The 21,724-nt window shown below is 42.9% G+C and overlaps 1 protein-coding gene across 1 annotated transcript in view; it reads left to right on the top strand.

Moving 5' to 3' along the window:
* Window positions 1-17,716: 17,716 nt before the first annotated feature.
* The window catches only part of LOC121556353 (copine-7), a 72,430-nt gene continuing 68,422 nt past the window's right edge, over window positions 17,717-21,724 (top strand). The window contains 2 exon segments of the mRNA XM_045210100.1: window positions 17,717-17,873; window positions 19,559-20,176. Coding sequence (XP_045066035.1) covers window positions 20,003-20,176 — 174 coding nt within the window. The 5' untranslated portion in view covers window positions 17,717-17,873; window positions 19,559-20,002.

Genomic DNA, 21,724 nt, shown 5'->3' with positions numbered 1-21,724 from the left:
ATGAAATGGATTGTTCTTTCACAAAGTAGTCAATCTACAAAATCTCAGTAGGATGTGGCGCCCTTGGAGTGGCTATAACGCCTCCCAATAGTTTACTGCTCACATTAGTTTCACTGTTACTGTTACCGAAGCCAGAACCGTGTATGTTTTAGGGACTTATTATGAGCAATGCTCCAGCCTTCTAGTAGTATATGATATGTGGTTTTGAGTTGTGTAGTCAAAGAATCGATGGAAAGGTTCATTGTGGAATTCCTAGAGATTCTCATCCTAGCCCTAAGAGTTCCAGTTCGGTATTTGTAGGGGTGCAGCTACACTGAACAAAAATATAAACGCAACAAATGATGATTTTACTGAGTTACAGTTCATATACGTAAATCAGTCAATTGAAATTTTACATTTTTTGTCATTTAGCAGATGCTCTTATCCAGAGCGACTTACAGTTAGTGAGTGCATACATTTACAGCTTCCAGGAATTGTGTACTGATCCTTGCGCATTGGTGCTGTGCGTTATGCGGAAACATGAGGTGATAGCGGCGGATGAATGGCTCGACAATGGGCCTCAGGATCTCGTCATGGTATCTCTGTGCATTGAAATTGCCATTGATAAAATGCAATTGTGTTCGTTGTCCATAGCTTATGATTGCCCATAGCATAACCCTACCGCCACCATGGGGCACTCTGTTCACAATGTTGACATCAGCAAACCGCTCGCCCGCATGACACCATACACGCTGTTTGCCATCTGCCCGGTACAGTTGAAACCGGGATTCATCCGTGAAGAGCACACTTCACCAGCGTGCCAGTGGCTATCGAAAGTGAGCATTTGCCCACTGAAGTTGGCTACGACACTGAACTGCAGTCAGGTCAAGACCTGATGAGGACAATGAGCACACAGATGAGCTTCCCTGAGACGGATTCTGACAGTTTGTGCAGAAATTCATTGGTTGTGCAAACCAACAGTTTCATCGGGTGGCTGGTCTTCTTCCCACAGGTGAAGAAGCCGGATGTGGAGGTTGTTTCTGTATGATATGTTGGATTAAGGAATAAAGACAGACACCAATGTTCAGTTCAATAGCCTTGTTAAGCCTTGTACAAATCCCTACGCGTGGAGTCTGGGGAACAGTCCAACTAGTCGATTACCTATCAACTAGACTCCGTAACATCATCCTTTTCAATAGAAAGTGCAAACATAACGGCATAACATTGCGTTCTTAACAGTCAAGTCATAACAATTGAAAAGCATGACATTTTCTTTTTACTTCAGCTGTCATCTTCCTTTTTTTTAAATTAACAGACAACAAGTTAAGTCTCTTGCTTACAGAGTAAGCCTGTCCGGTGGCTTGCACAGCCGACCCACCCGTGAGTAAGTATTGGCTCTGACAGGGGTAGGATTAGGGCCACGAGCTGGAGAGTTTGGTGGGGTAGAAGCTTCACCTTCAGTTGGCTCATGTCTCAATTCTGCACCCCTTACCCTTAGGCCTGGACTGTGATCCAGCTCATCTAAGTGAGTGTATGGCATGTTCTGGTTTGTCTGCTCTGCTACGCGCAGATCCACCCGATTGCGACGATAGAGGGAGCCACCAACATCCACCAGGTAAGAACGTGGTGCAACTCTCTGTAGGCATGTGCCCAGCCTCCAAAGTCCTGTGTGGTCTCCCGGCAGCGGTTTCATCCTTATAGTTTCACCCACCTCCAGCTCTGGTAGGTCTCGAGCAGTCCGGTCGTAGAAGCACTTAGCGAGCTGCTTTCTGTGACGCAGTTTGTCCGTGACGCCAACCATGACGCAGGGCTCAAGTAGCTTGTTGGCTACGGGGATAGTAGTCTTCAGACGTCTGGACAGAAGGCGTTGTGCTGGGCTGCTGTCCATGTTTTCGGTGGGTGTGTTCCTCCACTGTAAGATCGCTTTCCATGGGTCGTTGCTGTCGCGCAAGGCCCTGCTTAACAGGTTTTTTGCAATCTTGACAGCTGATTCTGCCTTGCCATTTGCTTTTGGGTGTCTTGGAGAGGAGGTCACGTGGTCAAACTCCCATTCTGAGGCGAAACGCTTGAACTGTGCAGTGAATTGTGGGCCATTGTCCGTGATTACCTTGTCAGGCTGACCTTGCCTTGCAAACTGCGCCTTGCAGCGCTTTATGACCGTCTCTGCGGACAAGTCAGGGAGCAGTTCAATTTCCCAAAAGTCAGAGTAATGATCAACGAGGAGAAGATAGTCCTTTTGTCTGTGGCTGAATAAGTCCATGCTGATGATTTGCCAGGCCCTTGTGGGCAGTTCGTGTGACATCATGGTTTCCTTTTGCTGTTCATGAGCGTACTCGTTGCATGTGGTACAGTTGCTGACAAAGTCTTTAATTTCTGCTTGCATGTTTGGCCAGTATAATGTTTCACGAGCCTGACGGTAGCATGCGTCACCTCCGACGTGACTGGAGTGTATGCGGGTAAGCATCTCTGGACGTAGTGATTTGGGAATAATGACCTTCTGACCTCTGAACAAGACGCCATTTTGCACACTGATCTCATCTCGAAAGGTCCAGTATTCTCTCACTGTGAAAGGTGTCTCCTCTTTCAGATATGGCCAACCTGCTAGAGCCATGGACTTCAGTGACTGTAGGTGTTCGTCCTTGTCAGTATGTTGCCTGATCTGGGCTAGGCGGTGATCTGTCACGTTTAAGTAGTCTGCCTGATTGATCTGTTGAACATCTTGTTGTTCCTGCTGTAGCGAGCAGATGGCCTGCCGCTGATAGGCAGTGCCTCTACCTGTACATTGTGCTGTTGCCCTGCTCAGTGTGTCGCTGATGTACATCTCAGGTCCTGGCTTGTAAGTGACCTTCAGGCTGTAGTTTTGCAGAGTCAGGAGCATACTTTGAAGCCTCTTGGGCGCGTTGAGGAGAGGTTTACTGAATATGGCAATGAGTGGTTTGTGGTCAGTTTCAGCGGTGACCAGCTCTCGACCATATAAGTAGTGATGGAATCGCTGGCAGGAGAAGACGATGCTGAGGCACTCTTTCTCAATTTGTGCATAGTTTTGTTCGGTGGGGGTGAGCGCTCTCGAGGCAAACGCAACGGGCTGGCCTTCCTGCATAAGGCAGCATCCAAGTCCCCCTTTGGCTAGAGTCGCTCTGGATTGTGACAGGCTTCGTGACGTCGTAGTAGCGCAACACTGGCATGGATGAAGCCAGAGATTTCATCTCCTGCACTGCGGCCTCGTGCTTGGGTAGCCAGTGCCATGGTGTGTCTTTGTCCAGCAACCGGCGCAGAGGCTCACAGACTGCTGATAGGTGTGGCATGAACTTTGCAAGATAGTTTGCAAAGCCGATGAGACGCTGTACTCCTTTTGCATCAGACGGGTTTGGCATGTCGAGGATCGCTTGGACCTTGTCTGGGTCCGGCTTCAGGCCTTTTGCCGAGAGAATGTGGCCATGGAAGTGGACGTCTTTCACCTTGAACTGCAGCTTCTTCAGGCCAAGACGAAGCTTAACTGATCGGCAGCGCTCCATCAGTGCCAGGAGCTTCACATCGTGGTCGCGTTCTGCTTCTTCGTCTGTTTCACCACAGCCTACGATCAGGATATCATCGGCGATGGGTTCAATGCCCTTGAGCCCAGCCAGTAACTCGTGCTGCTTGCGTTGGTATACCTCAGGCGCCACTGAGACACCAAACGGGAGCTTGAGCCAGCGTTTCCGACCCCCAGGGGGTCCAGAAGGTAGTCATGAAGCTGCTTTCTTCGTCCAGCTTGCATTGAAGGAATGCATCTCGGGCATCCACCAAGGTGAAAATCCTGGCCTTGGGAAGCTTATAGAGGACATCCTCTAGTGTCGGCATGATGTAGTGGGATCGTTTCAGTGCTTGGTTCAGATGCTTTGGGTCGATGCAGACCCTCAGCTTCTCTGGTTTTTTCACTATGACCATATTGCTGATCCAGTCAGTTGGTTCAGTCACAGATGTCATGTGGCCATCGGCCTCGTACTTGTCCAGCTGGGCCTTCACAGCCACTTTCATTGCAATGGGCACATTGCGAGGAGCACACTGGACTGGAGTAATGCTCTCATCCACTTCAAAGTGTACCTCCCCAGGCACTGATTCAACGGGCATGTTGAATACATCGTCATATCTGCTGAGTAGTTGTTCTTTGGACAGGGGTCCATGCTGGACATGATCCACAATGTGCAGGTCATTTGGTACAGTGAACTGCATCAGTCCCAGGCGTTCGCATGTAGAGCCTGAGAGGAGAGGATTTTGACTGGTTTTCACAATCTCGAACTCCAGCTTGTGTTTGCGTCCCCGAATAACACATTCGGTCTCAAAGGTGCCCATAGAGCTCATTAGTTCTCCTGAGTACAGCTTTAGTCTAGTATCGCTGGGAAATAGATGTGTGTCAGGTGCCAGATTGATTTTGTCTTTGTAGCTCATTACGTTGCATGTAGCGCCCGAATCCAGTTGACATTGTTGTTGCTTGTTGTGTAATCGTAGTGTCACAAACCATTTCTTCCCTCTTGAGTGTACAGCCCCAATGGATTCATGCATGTAAATGTCACTTTCACTGTTCAGCTCTGAACATTGAGTAACATCATCAACACAGTGAATCTTGCCCTCACTCACCCTTCTTTTGCTTTTGAGACACACTTTTGCAAAGTGATTATTAGTTCCACAAGCTCTGCATGGTTTTCCATAGGCCGGGCAGTGCTCTTTGCCACGTGTGTGTGTATTCCCACAGTATTTACATGCTACGGGGCTCTCTGTGTTCACCGTTCGTGGTGAATTACTCTGCCTCGATTGGTTTTGTCTGAATGTCTGCCTAGCAACAGCGTGAACAGTATCAACGTCGGAGCGTGGGGTTTCCGTTTCCATTGCTCTCATTCTCATGTCAGTGACTTCAGCAGTGCGGCACATTTCGATGGCAGTTACTAATGTTAAGCCTCTCTCTCTCAGTAGACGCCGGCGCGTATTCTCATTTGCAATTCCCAGTACTATTTTGTCACGAATCAGTTCATCTTTCAATCCCCCGTATTCACAAGTGGCGGATTTCTCTCTCAAACGGGTTACAAAGTTGTGTACTGACTCACCCTCTTCCTGTTTGCAGCTTCCGAAAACGAACCGCTCGTAAATTACGTTTCTGGCGGGTTTGAAGTAATTCCCCAATGCATCCAATATAGCCTTTGCATCACACTGTTGTCGTGCCGTGAGGGTGAGATTGTGCCGGTAGATATGCCTGCATTCGCTGCCCATTAAACTCCTCAGAGTTGCCGCTTGTACCTCGTTGGGTTTCTCATGTAGACCGGTCGCCAGCGCATAGTCCTCGAATTCATCCCTGAAGTTGTCCCAATTAGTATTCCAGTCCCCTGTGAGAACCATGTGATTTGGTGGCGGAATGTTCGCTGCCATAGCAATGGAATAGGAGATTTCTTTGTCTTCAGTCATGGAGGTAGGTAGTGATGCTAGCTAGCCAGCTAACACGAGTTGATCAGTGTTGTGAGTAGGAAACGGCTTGTGTTCGCATATGGAACGTAACTGCGCCTATACTGTACTTAGCTACACAAATAACAAACGTGTGTTTTCCGAGCCACTTCTGATACCATGTTTCTGTATGATATGTTGGATTAAGGAATAAAGACAGACACCAATGTTCAGTTCAATAGCCTTGTTAAGCCTTGTACAAATCCCTACGCGTGGAGTCTGGGGAACAGTCCAACTAGTCGATTACCTATCAACTAGACTCCGTAACAGAGGTCCTGGGCTGACGTGGTTACAAGTGGTCTGTGGTTGTGAGGCCAGTTGGACGTACTGCCAAATTCTCTAAAATGATGTTGGAGGCGGCTTATGGTAGAGAAATGAACATTCTATTCTCTGGCAACAGATCTGGTGGACATTCCTGCTGTCAGCATGACAATTGCACGCTCCCTCAAAACTTGAGACATCTGTGGCATTGTGTTGTGTGACAAAACTGCACATTTTAGAGTGGCCTTTTATTGTCCCCAGCACAAGGTGCACCTGTGTAATGATGATCTGTTTAAACAGCTTGTTGATATGCCACACCTCTTTGTGCGTATGGAACATTTCTGGGGTCTTTTATTTCAGCTCATGAAACATGGGATCAACACTTTAAAGGGGAAAGGGGGACACCTAGTCAGTTGTATAACTGAGTGCATTCAACTGAAATGTGTCTTAATCGACATCGGAAAGTATTCAGACCCATTGACTTTTTCCACATTTTGTTACGTTACAGCATGATTCTAAAATGGATTAAAAATAATTTGTCAGCAATCTACACACAATACCCACGTAATGACAAAGCGAAAACAGGTTGAAAAATAAATAAAAAACAGAAAAACCTTATTTACATAGGTATTCAGAACCTTTGCTATGAGACTCAAAATTGAGCTCAGGTGCATCCTGTTTCCATTGATCATCCTTGAGATGTTTCTACAACTTGACTGGAGTCCACCTGTGGTAAATTCAATTGATTGGACATGATTTGGAAAGGCACACACCTGTCTATATAAGGTCCCACAGTTGACAGTGCATGTCAGAGCAAAAACCAAGCCATGAGGTCGAAGGAATTGTCTCTAGAGCGCCGAGACAGGATTGTGTCAAGGCACAGATCTGAGGAAGGGTACCAAAAAATGTCTGCAGAAATAAAAGGTCCCCAAGAACACAGTGGTCTCTACCATTCTTAAATGGAAGACGTTTGGAACCACCAAGACTCTTCCTAGAACTGTCCGCCCGGCCAAACTGAGCAATCTGGGGAGAAAGGCCTTGGTCAGGGAGGTGACCAGGAACCCGATGGTCACTTTGACATAGCTCCAGAGTTCCTCTGTGGAGATGGGAGAACTTTCCAGAAGGACAACCATCTCTGCAGCACTCCACCAATCAGGCCTTTATGGTAGAGTGGCCAGATGGAAGCCACTCCTCAGTAAAAGGCACATGACAGCCCTCTTGGAGTTTGCCAAAAGGCACCTAAAGACTCTCAGACCATGACAAACAAGATTCTCTGGTCTGATGAAACCAAGATTGAACACCTTGCCCTGAATGCCAAGTGTCACGTCTGGAGGAAACCTGGTACCATCCCTGCGGTGAAGCATGGTGGTGGCAGGATCATGCTGTGGGGATATTTTTCAGCGGCAGGGACTGGGAGACTAGTCAGGATTGAGGGAAAGAGGAACAGAGCAAAGTATAGAGATCCTTGTTGAAAACCTGCTCCAGAGCACTCAGGACCTCAGACTGGGGCGAGGGTTCACCTCCCAACAGGATAACGACCCTAAGCACACAGCCAAGACAACGCAGGAGTGGCTCTGGGACAAGTCTCTGAATGACCTTGAGTGGCCCAGCCAGAGCCTGGACTAGAACCCCATCGAACATCTCTGGAGAGACCTGAAAATAGCTGTGCAGCGACGCTCCCCATCCAACCTGACCGAGATTGAGAGGATCTGCAGAGAAAAATGGGAGAAACTCCCCAAATACAGGTGTGTCAAGCTTGTAGTGTCATACCCAAGAAGACTCGAGGCTGTAATCGCTGCCAAAGGTGCTTCAATAAAGTACTGAGTAAAGGGTCTGAATACTTATGTAAATGTGATATTTCCGTTTTTTTCTTTCTAATAAATGAGCAAAAATGTCTAAACCAGTTTTTGCTTTGTCGTTATGGGGTATTGTGTAGGTTGATGAGCGGTGAAAAACAATTTAATCCATTTTAGAATAAGGCTGTAAAGTAACAAAATGTGGAAAAGTCAAGGGGTCTGAATATTTTCCGAAGGCACTGTACATTAACATTCTACCATCATCATGGTATTCTCATGCACCTGACACTTCTGCACTGTGAGTAATATCCTGGGGATGAGGTTATCACCATGGTAACGGCAGAATCAGTGGTAACATACCGACAGTGCAGGTCATACAACTTCTTCAAGGTAAAAATACGTCTGGTGATTAGGTCTGACAGCATTGTTCCTATGCCCCTCTGATAGAATGGCTGCCACTGTGCCACAGCATAATGTCTTAAGGTTAATTGAATGTCAACTGTAGCAATGTATGCTGTAATATCAATTATACATAACCAATATACTGTAGCTTTGCCTATGTAAAGGAAGGCAGCCTTGAAGTGTGTGTGTGTGGGCTATACCTTAAAAATGAATGCATATCAAATTGAGTGTATGCAGGCTTTGTATGATGTCATGTCTCTTGATCATAAGTAGAGGTGGGGAGGGCAGTGGGAGTAGTATGCAAACATCACATTTCCTCTGCTCCTGCATACTCTATGTCAGCCATGACAACCTCTGACCTGAGCAGAATAAAAGATCAGGTGAGAACCGCACAAGATTCTGTCTCTACCAGGTGTGCTTCTTTAATGTCTTCTGTTCTAATTATTTACTTCAGATTGTGCTGCTGGTTGTATATTCATGTTTTGACCTTTTGAGTGTTTAAACTGTAAGATGATGATACAATCTGTTCATGTAGCTTTGACTTACTTTTTTGGGAAAGACTGTATTTACTAGTGTTTATTTCTTGAATGTTCTCCCCTAGGCCTGTATCATAGCTTTAGGATCCAACAGGAATTGATTGAATGGTTGGTGACTGACAGCTTTCATATTAGGTCACTCAATGAAAAGTGATGAGGTAAGAAGAGGATAGGCTATATTGAGATCAACTAGATCATGTTAAAACAAAAGCACACCAAAAAGATAGTGTTGTGGAAATTATAGCAACCATAGCCAATATGGGAGCCTCTAGAATCAATGAAGTGTTGGGATTTTGCCCAAAAACCTACATGTAAGTCAATGTGCCTAAGAATATCTTAACACTGGGGAACTGCTAGGTTGATGATTACATATGAAGTTACACAAACTCCTCACCAGTGCCTGCACAAATTCAATTTTCATTTTGTTTTCCATTCTTTTTGTTACCTGAATGGCAGGAATCGTTAAAGTTGGTTGGTATGTAGCTCTCGTTATCAAAATAGTTTTCTGTTATGTTGGTGTTGTTTATAAAGAATAATGCTAATCTTTGCTGTGAGACCAAGGAGTCCGCTTACACTGTACTTTGATTATAAAGGTTTATTTATATCACAAGATTTCAGCATAAGTTTACAGACGTCTGCAGGCATCTGGAGAACAGCGACCCAAAATAATATGTTTGTTCTGACCTTTGTCTCAACCAAGTATTTATAATCTTTACCATGATATGGGTGGTTTTCCCTAGAGACCAATCCCATGAGACTTCCTCTGTTTTATGGGGTGCCCCCATAAAACTGCTCCCCAGATGCTTCCCTAAGCTGAATCAACATCCTCCAAGATACCATTTGAAAACGTTAGCAAAGTCATAAATTCCTCAGATACCACATATTCCCCCCTTCGAGACAAATTAAGTCTCGAAAACAAAAAGAATAGGATTATGACAAATAACAATTTATCTTATTGAGTATCTTTAACAATAAACCAAAAACACATTTTTCTATGGAGTGTAAATACATTTCTATGAAATATGAACAAATCTTTATGGAGTGTGAGAGCGAAAAACCTGTCTGGCAGCCTTCTTTCCAAATATCCATCAATCAATCAAGACAGTAAAATTCTCTCACGGCCCCTCTGCCCCAGGCAACCACCTAAGTACCAGATCAATTCATAAATCTTTATCAATGCATTTGAAACTATGATGCAATTTGAATACACATGAAAGCCTCAGCAAACAAAATACAATCAAAAATGTCCACATTCAGGCTGGTCAACCCATCGGACCGTCCTGTGGATTCTCTCTATCCCTGCCTAGACCCAATATCCCTAAGCATCCACGAAATAAACAAAAACATCCGAGATCCCCACATGTACCCAATAACAGCAAATATCATTCTACAAAAATTAATGCAGAAAGAATATGACACAAATTATGTATTACACATGCAAATATGTCTATATATCATTGCAGACACTGGAATGTAGTCTACTACACTTCATCTCCTCAGCAGTGTCGACTTCCAATGCATCGTTGATGATGGAATCGGAACATTTCCACACCTTCCTTGTTCCACTTCCTCCAGTCCATTCATATTGTCCTCTCATATTGTCCATGTTTGAGTATTTGAATCCCCTCTACACATTCCCCCATATGCTTCTGGCAGAAAAGAAAAAACCAAACAGTATCTTTTGCAAAACAACACATTCAAATTAAAACATCAATATCAACTAAAAATATAAAAATGATATATAAAATGAATCACATACCATTTCCCCCCTTTGATTCATAACAAAATACTAAAATCACACTAATATTTAAAACATTTGAAAAATAAATTGGATATTCAAAATGGATATCTATCCATCAATACTCCATCCAGTCCCACTTGTTCATCTTCATCTAGATCAGTAACAGTTAACAACGGCATCTGAGTGTTGTCCCCAGGCATCACAACTCCAACCCATCTCAATATCATAGCCTTCGCAAAAGTCAATAACAAAGTACGAAAGCAAAACATCACACACAGCGCTATCAGAGCTGCTACTAAAATCTGAACCATCACTGCTCCCACTGGGCCTAACTGATCTTGCAACCAAGCCTTCGCTGACCATCCAGCTCCTTCAGATCTACCAAACGCATCCCTTATATTCTTCAATGCATCTATAACACTAGTGATATTATCGGAACTATCTGGGATCAAAGTATAACAATCATCCCCGTCAAATTCATAGCCAAACATAAGCCACCTTGTTTTGCTAAAATATAGTCAAGAGCCATGTCATGTTTCAACAGCGTCAGTCTGTGACTTCTTTGAGTATTCGACAGAAGGTTAAACCCTCTTATCGTTTCATTTGCAAAACCTTGCAAAGTATAGGTAATATTATCAATGTGATCTGCCAAAAATGTTACACCATACCATGGAAAAAGTCCCAGTCCCCACTTCTCTCCTAGACTTATCCTCCAATGGTAGGCTTCCAGACTATGAAATTCCTCTCTTCCCTAACGAGCGGTATTGATCAGATATATCTTCTTGTCTTCCATTAAAATCAAAGAACTCATCCTGTACCTCCATGATAGTATCCTGCACTATTTCAGATGAATCTACATCATTCTCTACTACCATCTGCTCTCCTATCTCAACACTATCCTTACTACCATTAACAGCACTCTCCATCCGTATCATAAACTCCTGAGTCACTCTTGCTACATCCTTTAGTTTCAGAAAAGTTGTTGTTGGTGTCTGTGTCATATTTCCTAAATTTGTTATTGCCGTCGTACCATTAATCTCTTTCAAAGTTGCTATTAAAATAGTTGCTTTAGTTGATGTATTAACACTCTTAACTATTTCCAGTGGGAAAGTTACAGATATCCTCTGTGTATTATTTACTGTTGGAGTAGCTACTGTAATATACTTCTCCTGAACTCCTTTGGTGACTGTGGAAGCTTCAACAGACTTCAAATCTTCCATCATAAGCGTCACCTTACGAGTTACATAGCCTTTTAACCAATCATTCTTAGCCGGAACAAACTTTAATGCTTGCACTAAATAAGTACACATATATTCTCCCTGATCTTTCCATGTAACATTACGCAAAATAAGTGAGCAATCACTCATAACCCTCTTCCACTTCATATCGTTGTACAGAATATACTTCCTTTGACTAGGGGGCACAGCTTCTACTTCTGGTCCTGATAACAACACTTCTTCTCCATAATTATCTCTCCATGTGGGAGGAACATCACCACCCCCACTCCATCTCTCACATCTACAAGGAAGATGAGCTGTACCACCAATCCTAACCCTAATGACAGTCTTTTCCTCTAAAATTGGTGCTGGAGCGATTGGCTCCCTTGTAATCAAATGTGATACATTTATAGCTTTAATAACTGTCAATGTTGAAAGAGTTGAACTGCTTCTCACTGTTGTTATAATAGGCTGAAGTGTTGATGTCATTGTTGTTGATTCATCCATTCTCCCTAAAGCTTTGAACTCTTTACTTGCATTTCCATCTATCACCACTAGTGTCACTACATCAACTCTCAGTCCCAACTCTAATCCCCCACTTTCAAACTGTTGATTATAAAAAAAACATTTATAATCACCTTGATCTTCCTGCTGGGAATTGTAAATATAGATACTGCAATCACCCTCAATCTTCATTCTTCTCTTATCATTCAGCAACTCATACTTTCTCAATGCAACTGCTCCTAACAGATCTAAACTCCTGCCATATCTATCTTCCCACTGAACTCTAAATTTCCCTTCACCACTGTTCTCTCTCGTGCACTTACATTGAAGCTTAGCTGACTGTCCTAGAGTTCCTTCAACCCTAGTTTTCTTAACTTTTTAATCTGACTTTTCTCCTAACTTTTCAAAAACCATTTCACTGATTTATCCACAAATTCCTTTCCCACTAATTTTAGGATATGTGATCGGGAAGTCCCCACCTGCTTATGACTTCTTTACACACAGACTTGGCAAATGACTGAGCATCTTTTAGCTTAGTTTGACATCTTATTCACCTCTTGGTGTAGGAATGTAACCAAGAATACCAGTCACCCCCTGTAAACATTATTTTTCAGACAGATTGTCCACCTTCCTATGATATAATCAATCTTTTCAAGCCAATATGGTTCCCAAAAACCCTACTCCTTTATGATCTTTCTCCTAATCTTAGCCTTCTTTAAAGAATCTTCACTGAGATTTCCAATCCAAAATACTAAAGACAAAGCCATTTCTGTCATCATCAACAATTGGTAAACCTTCTCCTTTGGCACTTCTACCAGACAGCCGTCTGGTGTACATCTTATTGTACAGTTCAACTTACACAATGCATCTCTTCCCAACAATGCAATAGGTGTATGTTCTGATACCAGTATGGGTATTATAATTTTTTGATTTTTATAGCAGAGCTCAATTGGTTCCGTAAGAGGAATCAGCTGTTTTACTCCCTCGAATCCCTGTCCTAATTAGTTGATTTGACATAGTGAGATGTGTAACCTCTTCAGGCCGAACGCAGATAAAAAGCAGCTCCGCTATCCATCATCACTTCCAATGGTCCGTTGTTTATTTTTACCTCAATTGTTGGATCTTTTTCCGGTCCTGATGCTACCAGCTGACACCCCCCTTTCGGATCTTCTGGGCACCCCTAGAATCCTTGCTCCGGGCCCCTATAGGGGTTCACCTGTCCTCCAGATGATCTTGACTGACCCCTGTATCTTCCTCTGAAATTCCCTCTGATGTTTCCTCCTGGCCCATTGCACTCACAGCAAAGTGACCAACCTGTCCACAACTATAACACACTTCTGGAGATTGCTGGAAGTATGGCTTAAATCTTCCTCCTCTTCCTCTTTCTAAGCCTTCTCGTCCTCTTCCTCTCCAATTCTGTGTCTGTCCAGAAACTGGCTGTGGATATGAAACAACTGGTACCGCTATTGGTGGCTGGTACAATTGCGGTTGGAACTGGTCCGGTTGAAGCTGTGGCACTGATTGTTGATTTGGTGCACACTGATTCTGCATAACCAAAGCTTGTTTCTTTTCCTTCTTATTCTCCACCAGTTGTATTTGATAGATTTTTCTGAGAGTTTCTTGGTCCTGTTCTTTCTGGTTGTGTTCCTTTTTCCTGTACAGATCCACTTGATGGGCTATACGATCTGTATAGACGCCTTTTGTCATGCTTCCAAGTCCAACCACCTCTGCCAGTTTACTCCTTACTGGTGAGGGCAGTCCCATCTGCAGTTTAGCTCTCAAAATTGAATGCTCAATTTGACTCACATCTGGATCATTTCAGGTAATATTTCTCCACACTTGATGGACTCTTGACACATAGGCTCTCGGATTTTCTTGTTGTCCCAGTGGATCAATCAGAATGTTGTCAGGATGCACATTTGTTGGAAACGTATCTTTCAGTGCTCTCCACAGCCGATTCCTACTTGCAGCCAACAATTCAGGATCATTCACTGCAGTCCCCACATATCTATTGAGTCCAGCTCTCTGAAATATTTCTTCCATATCTGGAATCCCAAGGAGATTAGCCAAAAGTCTCTTAATGTCTCCTATGGCTGACTGTGTTCCCACCGTAATTTCTTCCAATTTTGAAATCCAAGGATAGGCTCCATCTTGAAGAGTAGGCAGCTTCTCAAGTATATCTGACATATCAGTATTTTGCAAAGGCTTATGTTCTAGGTTTTGTCCTCGAATGATCACTGGCATCATCTTCTTACTGGTGCCCTCTTTCCTTGGCCTCAATGTATACTTTTTCTCCAATTCTTGGGGTCCTTTTCTCAGCAGTTTTTTCTTCTGTATCTTCAGCTTCTTGAGTTGTTGTTCCAGTTCTCTTACTTCTTCTAAATTATTCGCTTTATCCAGGCATGATACGCATCGGTCTATATCTCTTTCTATTTCTTCTGTGCTAGTCATTGTAGGATAAAATCCTCTTGAATATGAAGCACCTTTAATCTCCAAATCTTTATCGCTGTCTTCATCTTCGCTTTCATCAGAACTGGAATATCTTGTGTTCTTCTTCTTCAAACATCCATCACCCCTTCTTTCCGCTCTGGCCAACCTCCGTCTGATCACAGGGTCATATCCACCCATGATCTCTTCTGAATCACTCTGATCATCATCATCATCATCATCTTCAAGTTCCATCCTCCTGAACCTCACTCCACCCTTAGTTTCCAGACATCTTTTTTTTCTTACTTTTGGAGTTTGGATTAATTTTTATGGTCGTTTCTGCTTGTCCTCTCTCTATTATTCGTTCATCTTCATCTCTGATGCAATAATCACCCTCCTGAATGATCACTGGAAGCTGAGGATAGACGTCTCATAAGGTGGGGGTATTTTTGCTGAATCCGAATGTGAGAAAGGTGTACTGACTTCTGTCATTAGTTTTTCTGTCACCTTCACTGCTTTTACAATTTTCTCTATATCTTTGTTTCTTTTATCGTTGGTATCTTTCATCAGTTTTTGTCCTTCATTTTCAAACAGCTTAAGAACACCCAGCTCTCTTTGTCTCTTTTCTTTATGTTGTTCCCTTTTTTTCCCTTTCTTTTGATCTGCCTTATGAATTGACAGAAGCACTTTCATTATGTTGATGACGTCAGGGTTAAGAGTCCCTTCCACTGGCCATGGTTGTTCAATGTCAGGCCAACGTTTGTTCCATTTGCCGGATAACCTAGCAATACCATTAACTAAAGGATTACTATTTTGTACTACATCAACAGGAGTAATTACTTTCATAGTTTTTATGTCCTTTTTCCCCATTGTAACAACTATTTTATATTCCTTTATTGTGAATTATTTTATTATTTTAGACTATATAGCTTATGGGTTGTTTCCCTAGAGACCAATCCCATGAGACTTCCTCTGTTTTATGGGGTGCCCCCATAAAACTGCTCCCCAGATGCTTCCCTAAGCTGAATCAACATCCTCCAAGATACCATTTGAAAACGTTAGCAAAGTCATAAATTCCTCAGATACCACATTGGAAACAAGCGATCCATTTTTACGGGAAAACATTTGAACTACACAACAGTATAATGTCTGGCTGGGAGCTGGATTGGTATAAACAGCTAGATAGCAAGAGGACTCTTGATAAATATATGCATAAATACACAGGAAGAGTCCGGAGAGGGAAGCTTTAGTGTTGGCATAGCGGCAGCAGATGGTTTTGGTTAAGAGCTACAGCATAACGGAGCTCAGGTGTATGGCCCGGGGCACTGTTGATTCCTACTCGCAATGAATTCCCATCGAGTTTGGGACGCAGGAGGTGAGAATGTAAGATGATAGGGTAACAGAGTTAAAACGCATTCTTTAGGCTACAACTGCAATAAACCCCTGTCTTTGCCATGTTAATTCTGGTATTCATGTAAGCTCATGCACATTTACTTATAAGAATAATAACATAAAGGAAATCAGTTGATCACCATCAGAGGGTCATAGGACAATGAAACAGCACCATCTCTGTTTTAAAGAGGCAGAAAGCATTGGAGGGGAGGATGATTCCTGCTGCAGGGTTTGTTGATGTGATCATGATGAGGGATAAACAGCCCAGTAAAGCAAATAATTAAAATAGAGCCAAACATTTAGTTGAGTGCTGTTTGAATAAGTAGCCCTCTGCTCAATGCTGATTAGCCTCCCTGTTCGCTGCCAATACTTTTTACGGAGGCCTAGTTTTTATAAGGAGCAAAACCCTGAATGTGTACCAATGGAGTGCTCCTTGACTGGCCACCCCTGAAGGAGGGGCTCAGTGAATTTAGCAAGGCTTCTCTTGAAATCAACAACAGAGCCCAGAGGCTGTATTGCAACCAATGATGATGTATCCTCTTTAGAGAACATTTGGAGAGGAATAGCTAATTCAGACATTTTCTCTGCATCCCAGAATAGGCTTTGCCCTGAAGCAATGGGAGCAGGCATATAGTGTACTTTCATTCTTTCACCCAGACTATTGTCATCCAAGTGGGAAGGCAGAAAGGATATGTGCTGTAGGTGGGACCCCCACCACTTAATTGCTACAGTTAAGTGCTTTGAGAGGAAAATGTACAACTCTGCATACACTTAATTGTCAGATGATAAGCTATCATGTTATATAATCTTTAGCCAGTTTTAGTGAGTTCACAAAAAATATATAGGCCTTGTGGGTGGGCTGAAAAAGGCTTCATTTGAAGAGAACTGACAGAGAGTATGTGTGGGTGTCAAATGATTTTAAAACCTGCCCAACATTTGTTGATATTCAGATCATTATAGCGTTAGCTATAGCCCTTTTATTAGTATTAAATAGTCTAAAACCTGATGTGGTGTGTGGGTGTGAGAGAGAGAGAGAGAGCGAGAGAAGGGGGAGAGGTAGAGGAAGGGTGAGAGAGAGTATGAGACGTTGCCTGTCATTTACAAGAGTAGCACTGACTGCGATTCATCTCCATTGTTTCTCAATTTGAGCTCAGTGTCACTTAGGATCCTTAGCTGTCTGGCCAGTCACATCAGGGCGCTCACACACAGAACTTGTTGTGCCATCACCTGAGGATCTGTCTAATTCAATCTCTGTTGCCTGGCTGTGAAGTGTCTCCTCCTGTGTTTCCTGGGGTTGTAGCTCCGTGAAAGACAGCAGTCCTTTCATTGATACTAAAAGTAATATCTAGCCACTGGGAGTAATATAGTTACATTGTGTCATATTAATAGGCCTATTACTGGAGGGAGAGACTATGTATCTCTTACTTGATGTAATTGAGTGAATATTTTTTGGTGGATTGCAGACACTTATTTTGCCTTTGAGCTGAGCAGATATTATCTGGCAACAAGGTACTATCTTGCAGTGTTTGATATGCAGAGACAAGCTAGCAATACAAATGCAAGCCATTGGAATTTTTTTGGGGAAAAGACTCACATTGCATGTGGACAGTATAATATGTAGGCCATTAGTGATGAGGAAAACATTTGTGTTTGTATATGTGTAATCTGTATGCTTTTAATTGTATGTTGGTCACTGTGACTGTGTTTTATTTGATCTATAGCAGATTAAATCAAAAGGCTAATCAACAAATGCATAAATGCTCTGGTGGTCAACTTTAGCTAAAGCTCACGTGAAAACGAGCAGAAAGGTGAGATGATTAGTGTGGAACAGGCGCCAAGAAAATGTGTTCATGTATCACTATTGTGAACTGCTGCCGCACCTCTACGTCTCCCTCCAGCGGATTCTGGTGACATTGCGAGCTTTATCGGTGTGGTTAGGCAGATCCACCCCCTCGCTCTGCTATCACACACCTCTTGCTTCTTCCCCATTCCCTCCACTGTTCCTGAGTTTCGGAAAATCAAGCAGTGCGTTGAATGAAAGGTAACAACAAGTGTAAGTCCAGGGGACCACGACAGGTAGGAACAAGCAGCAAGAGTTTGGGTGGATTGTTTTGAAGCATATGATGCAAGTATCTGAATGATTGAGGTAATCGAACAAAATAATGTTATTGCAGAGCATTTTTGGAATAGTATACGTTCATTTCTTTATTCTTATATGATTCATTGTGAAATGCTTGGATTCATTCAGAGGCAATGGAGTTGCATTGATAAACGACCAGTTTAGCCAGTAATGTAGATCAGTTAAAAACATTTTGTGCTGATAATTGAATGTATAAGGCAATCGCGCTTCTCTCTGTCACCCTCAACAAATCATACTATGGTTATCGTAGGAAATTATTTAGGTTGAGACCAAAGTTGAGAACAAAATCTTTATGAGTTGCTTAGTTGGATAGAAGTCATGACAATTACAATTTTACAAGTCTTGAGTAGTCATTTATCAAGCTTATCTGTCTATAACTGACTGTCTACCAGATATAACGCAAATATATACTAGTTGGATACAGTATATATAAAATGCACGTGCTACCCCTGGTTTAACATGACCAGGGAGGGGTGTGTGCCCATGCAGTTGTTGGTTATTTTGTCAGACAACAGGTTGTAGACATATTGCTGATCAATAATAGGATATGAGAATCTCCTCTCCATATTTTCTTTTTATCTGTAACATTTATAGATCAGCACGCTTATTATTTGCATTTATGTTCCACCATCATATTATATGTCAATGCAATAGATACAAAAATAATTATAAGAACATGGAACCAACTAAACGTTACAAGTGCTTGAGCAGATTGTTTCGAGCTAATTACAACTCTCAGGGGGTTATTGGTTATTTTATAGAAGCCAATAATCTCAAATTGTAATTTATTTTATGAGTCATATGGAGCCGTAAACGTTTGTTCTTATTGTTTCTAACTACCTCATCAAACACTTATGATTGCTGCAAAGGGCGCCTGATCTAATGTAACATAATTGCTTTAACCGAGCCTCAACCCTACTGGAGAGCAGCAGCCGAGTGACTGAAGGTCGCTGTCCATTGGCCGTGGTGCTGAAATAGGGCAATGTGGATTCATGCGCCTGGGCAGACTTTGTCAATATTATATTTTTTTACTGAGTAGCAATTCACCTGTTATCATTCAATCACCTTCATAGCCTACCTCATATGCAAACGTCTTCCAGTCTGAACTTGGATTCTGCTAATATTTATTTGGGTACCAGTAATTTGCTCCTTTAAGATTAGGATGATGTTAAGGTTCAATAGCATTTTGTTTGTGGATATATGCTATTTTACAGATACTTAAAGGCCCAGTGCAGTCAAAAACGTGATTTTCCTGTGTTTTATATATATATTCACAATATGAGGTTGGAATAATACTGTGAAATTGTGAAAATGATTATGCCATTTTAGTACAAGAGCTGTTTGAAAAGACTGCCTGAAATGTCAACCTGTTTTGGTGGGATTGAGTTTTGGCCTGCCTGGTGACATCACCAGGTGGTAAATTAGCCCAATAAGAAAGGCAGTTCCAAACCTCTTTGCCAATAACATCTAGTTTTCAGTTTTCAGTTTTCCCTATTCAGACCACTCCCAGACAGTCCTAGCAAAAGTCTTGCTTGAGAAATTGCTCTTTGCTAAGAAGCTATTTTTGTTTATTTTTGACCATTTTAATTGAAAACAATCACAGTAATGTACTTAATTGTTACCCAGAAATGATTTGATATTGAGATAAAAATGGCTGCAGTGGACCTTTAATTAGTGTTTTCTTTACATAGATACAGTACCTGTGTGGACTTTGAAGGATGATCGGGAGCATACTCTTTTTTAACCCAGTTGTGATGCTCATGGACAACTTTTTCATGAAGAACACATGAAAACACACTTTGGCTGATCCTGAATCGCAAGTGACTCTCCACAGCTTTCTGGTCATCTAATCAAGACTCCCCAGCCTCCATCCAGCTCGGCCCACCCTGTCTGTTATCTCTGCAGAAATTAAATGACACCTGTCTTCATCTCAAATACAGACCTCTGAGAGAACTCTTAGCCCTTTTGTAACATTCACTACCAAGTCCAAGGATCCATTCTTCTCTTCTATGTATCTATGCCTCGCCCGGCTTGAATCACTAAGCCATCCCCAGTAGTTCCCATCACTCTGAGCTCTCGGCAGCACCTACCATCTCTTGCTCCTTACTGGTTGGCTCCTCGGATCCTGAGCCAGGATGAATGACATCCAGGAAGCTACCTCCCCAGGGGGCGCCCTCGGTGGCCCTGTCGCCTGCGTCTCCAAAGTGGAGCTACGCGTCGCCTGCAAGGCTCTGCTGGACCGAGACACACTGAACAAGTCTGACCCATGTGTCATACTCATGGTGCAGAACCAGGGACAGTGGACAGAGGTGAGTACCCCACATCCCCTGTATGTCCCCAACCTACTGGCCTGGTAAAGTCTTAACTAACATTGTTCACTCCATAATGTGCTGATGGTATGAACAATAAGCAATGGATGTTGATGCTAAAACAAATAAGCCAGTGAAACTCAAACCCCAGTAATGAGCTGCATAAGTATCTCTATGATGTTGACATGTAACATTAGGTAGTATGACCCCAGTTTATTCAAATAACAATGATTCCATGTCTGACAGAGTTGGATAGCATGAGGTGAACCAGAGTGAGTGCTTGAATGGAAGGCATTGTCACCCAGCAGGATATGGACGGCACAGTGGGTGGGGCAGCCCTCTCGCCCCGCCCTCTATTTCTCCATATCAAAGCTGAGCCACATTTGAAAAAAAAAATAATCAAAGTATTACCTGGAACAGCAGTGGTGGCTTGAAGACAGGGGTGAGTTTTAAGGAGTGAGCTGTTTGTGTGAACATGTCAGACTGAAGGATGAAATCTTAATCCTGCTCCCATTATCCTAACAGCTGGGCGGTGCCCCAGATCACAGAGTGGCATATCTGGTGCTGGCTTGGTGGCATTGCTGCTGTCTTCTTTTCTTTTGAAACGGATTCTGATTTATAGAGTAGCTACCTGAAACTGAATTGAAATTCTCAACAGATCACTGAGAACATTGTTCATAGGAGGAGGACAGGAAATCGTATTATCTTATTTTCCTTTTCACCTCTCTCTCTCGGAATTACACTGGTACACTATTTGTAATATGAGCTGGGGGTGTGTGAGCTATGAATAGCATATTTCCCATGATGCAGTAGTCCACTATATGACTGATATTCTGTATATCTATAAGGCAGTTTGACTAATTGGTCGTTGCCAAAGAAATCCATCTGTGTTCCTTCAGCCCATTGCATTCCCATATGAGATGGGATGATTTGAGATGGGATTCCAGCCTGGCATTGCTGATACATGTTGAAATGAATCCGTGGTAGTAAGCACAGTAGCCTACACTTCCCATTCCCTTGTTAATTAAGCCAGACAATATGTTAACAAAGTGGAAGACCATGAGGGTGTGTGTAATGATATGCAGCGATGGTTGTCGTGAGCGTATACACTGAGTGTACAAAACATTAGGAACACCTGGTCTTTCCATGACATAGCTTTCACCTGGTCAGTCTATGATCCCTTATTGATGTCACTTGTTAAATCCGCTTCAATCTGTGTAGATGAAGGGGAGGAGACAGGTTAAAGAAGCCTTGAGACAATTGTGACATGGATTGTTTATGTGTGCCATTCAGAGGGTGAATGGGCAAGACAAAAGATTGAAGTGCCATTGAACGGGGTATGGAACTGCAATGCTGCTGGGTTTTTTACGCTCAACAGTGTCATGTGTGTATCAAGAATGGTCCACCACCCAAAGGACATCCAGCCAACTTAACACAACTTTGGGAAGCATTGGTGTCAACATGGGCCAACAGCCCTGTGGAATACTTTCGACACCATGTAGAGTCCATGCCCCGACGAATTGAGGCTGTTCTGAGGGCAAAGGGGGG

The sequence above is a fragment of the Coregonus clupeaformis genome, chromosome 33 (assembly GCF_020615455.1).
Source record: "Coregonus clupeaformis isolate EN_2021a chromosome 33, ASM2061545v1, whole genome shotgun sequence".
Taxonomy (NCBI): Eukaryota; Metazoa; Chordata; class Actinopteri; order Salmoniformes; family Salmonidae; genus Coregonus; species Coregonus clupeaformis.
Note: the sequence above shows the minus strand (reverse complement) of the source record. Positions and strands in the feature narration are given on the sequence as shown.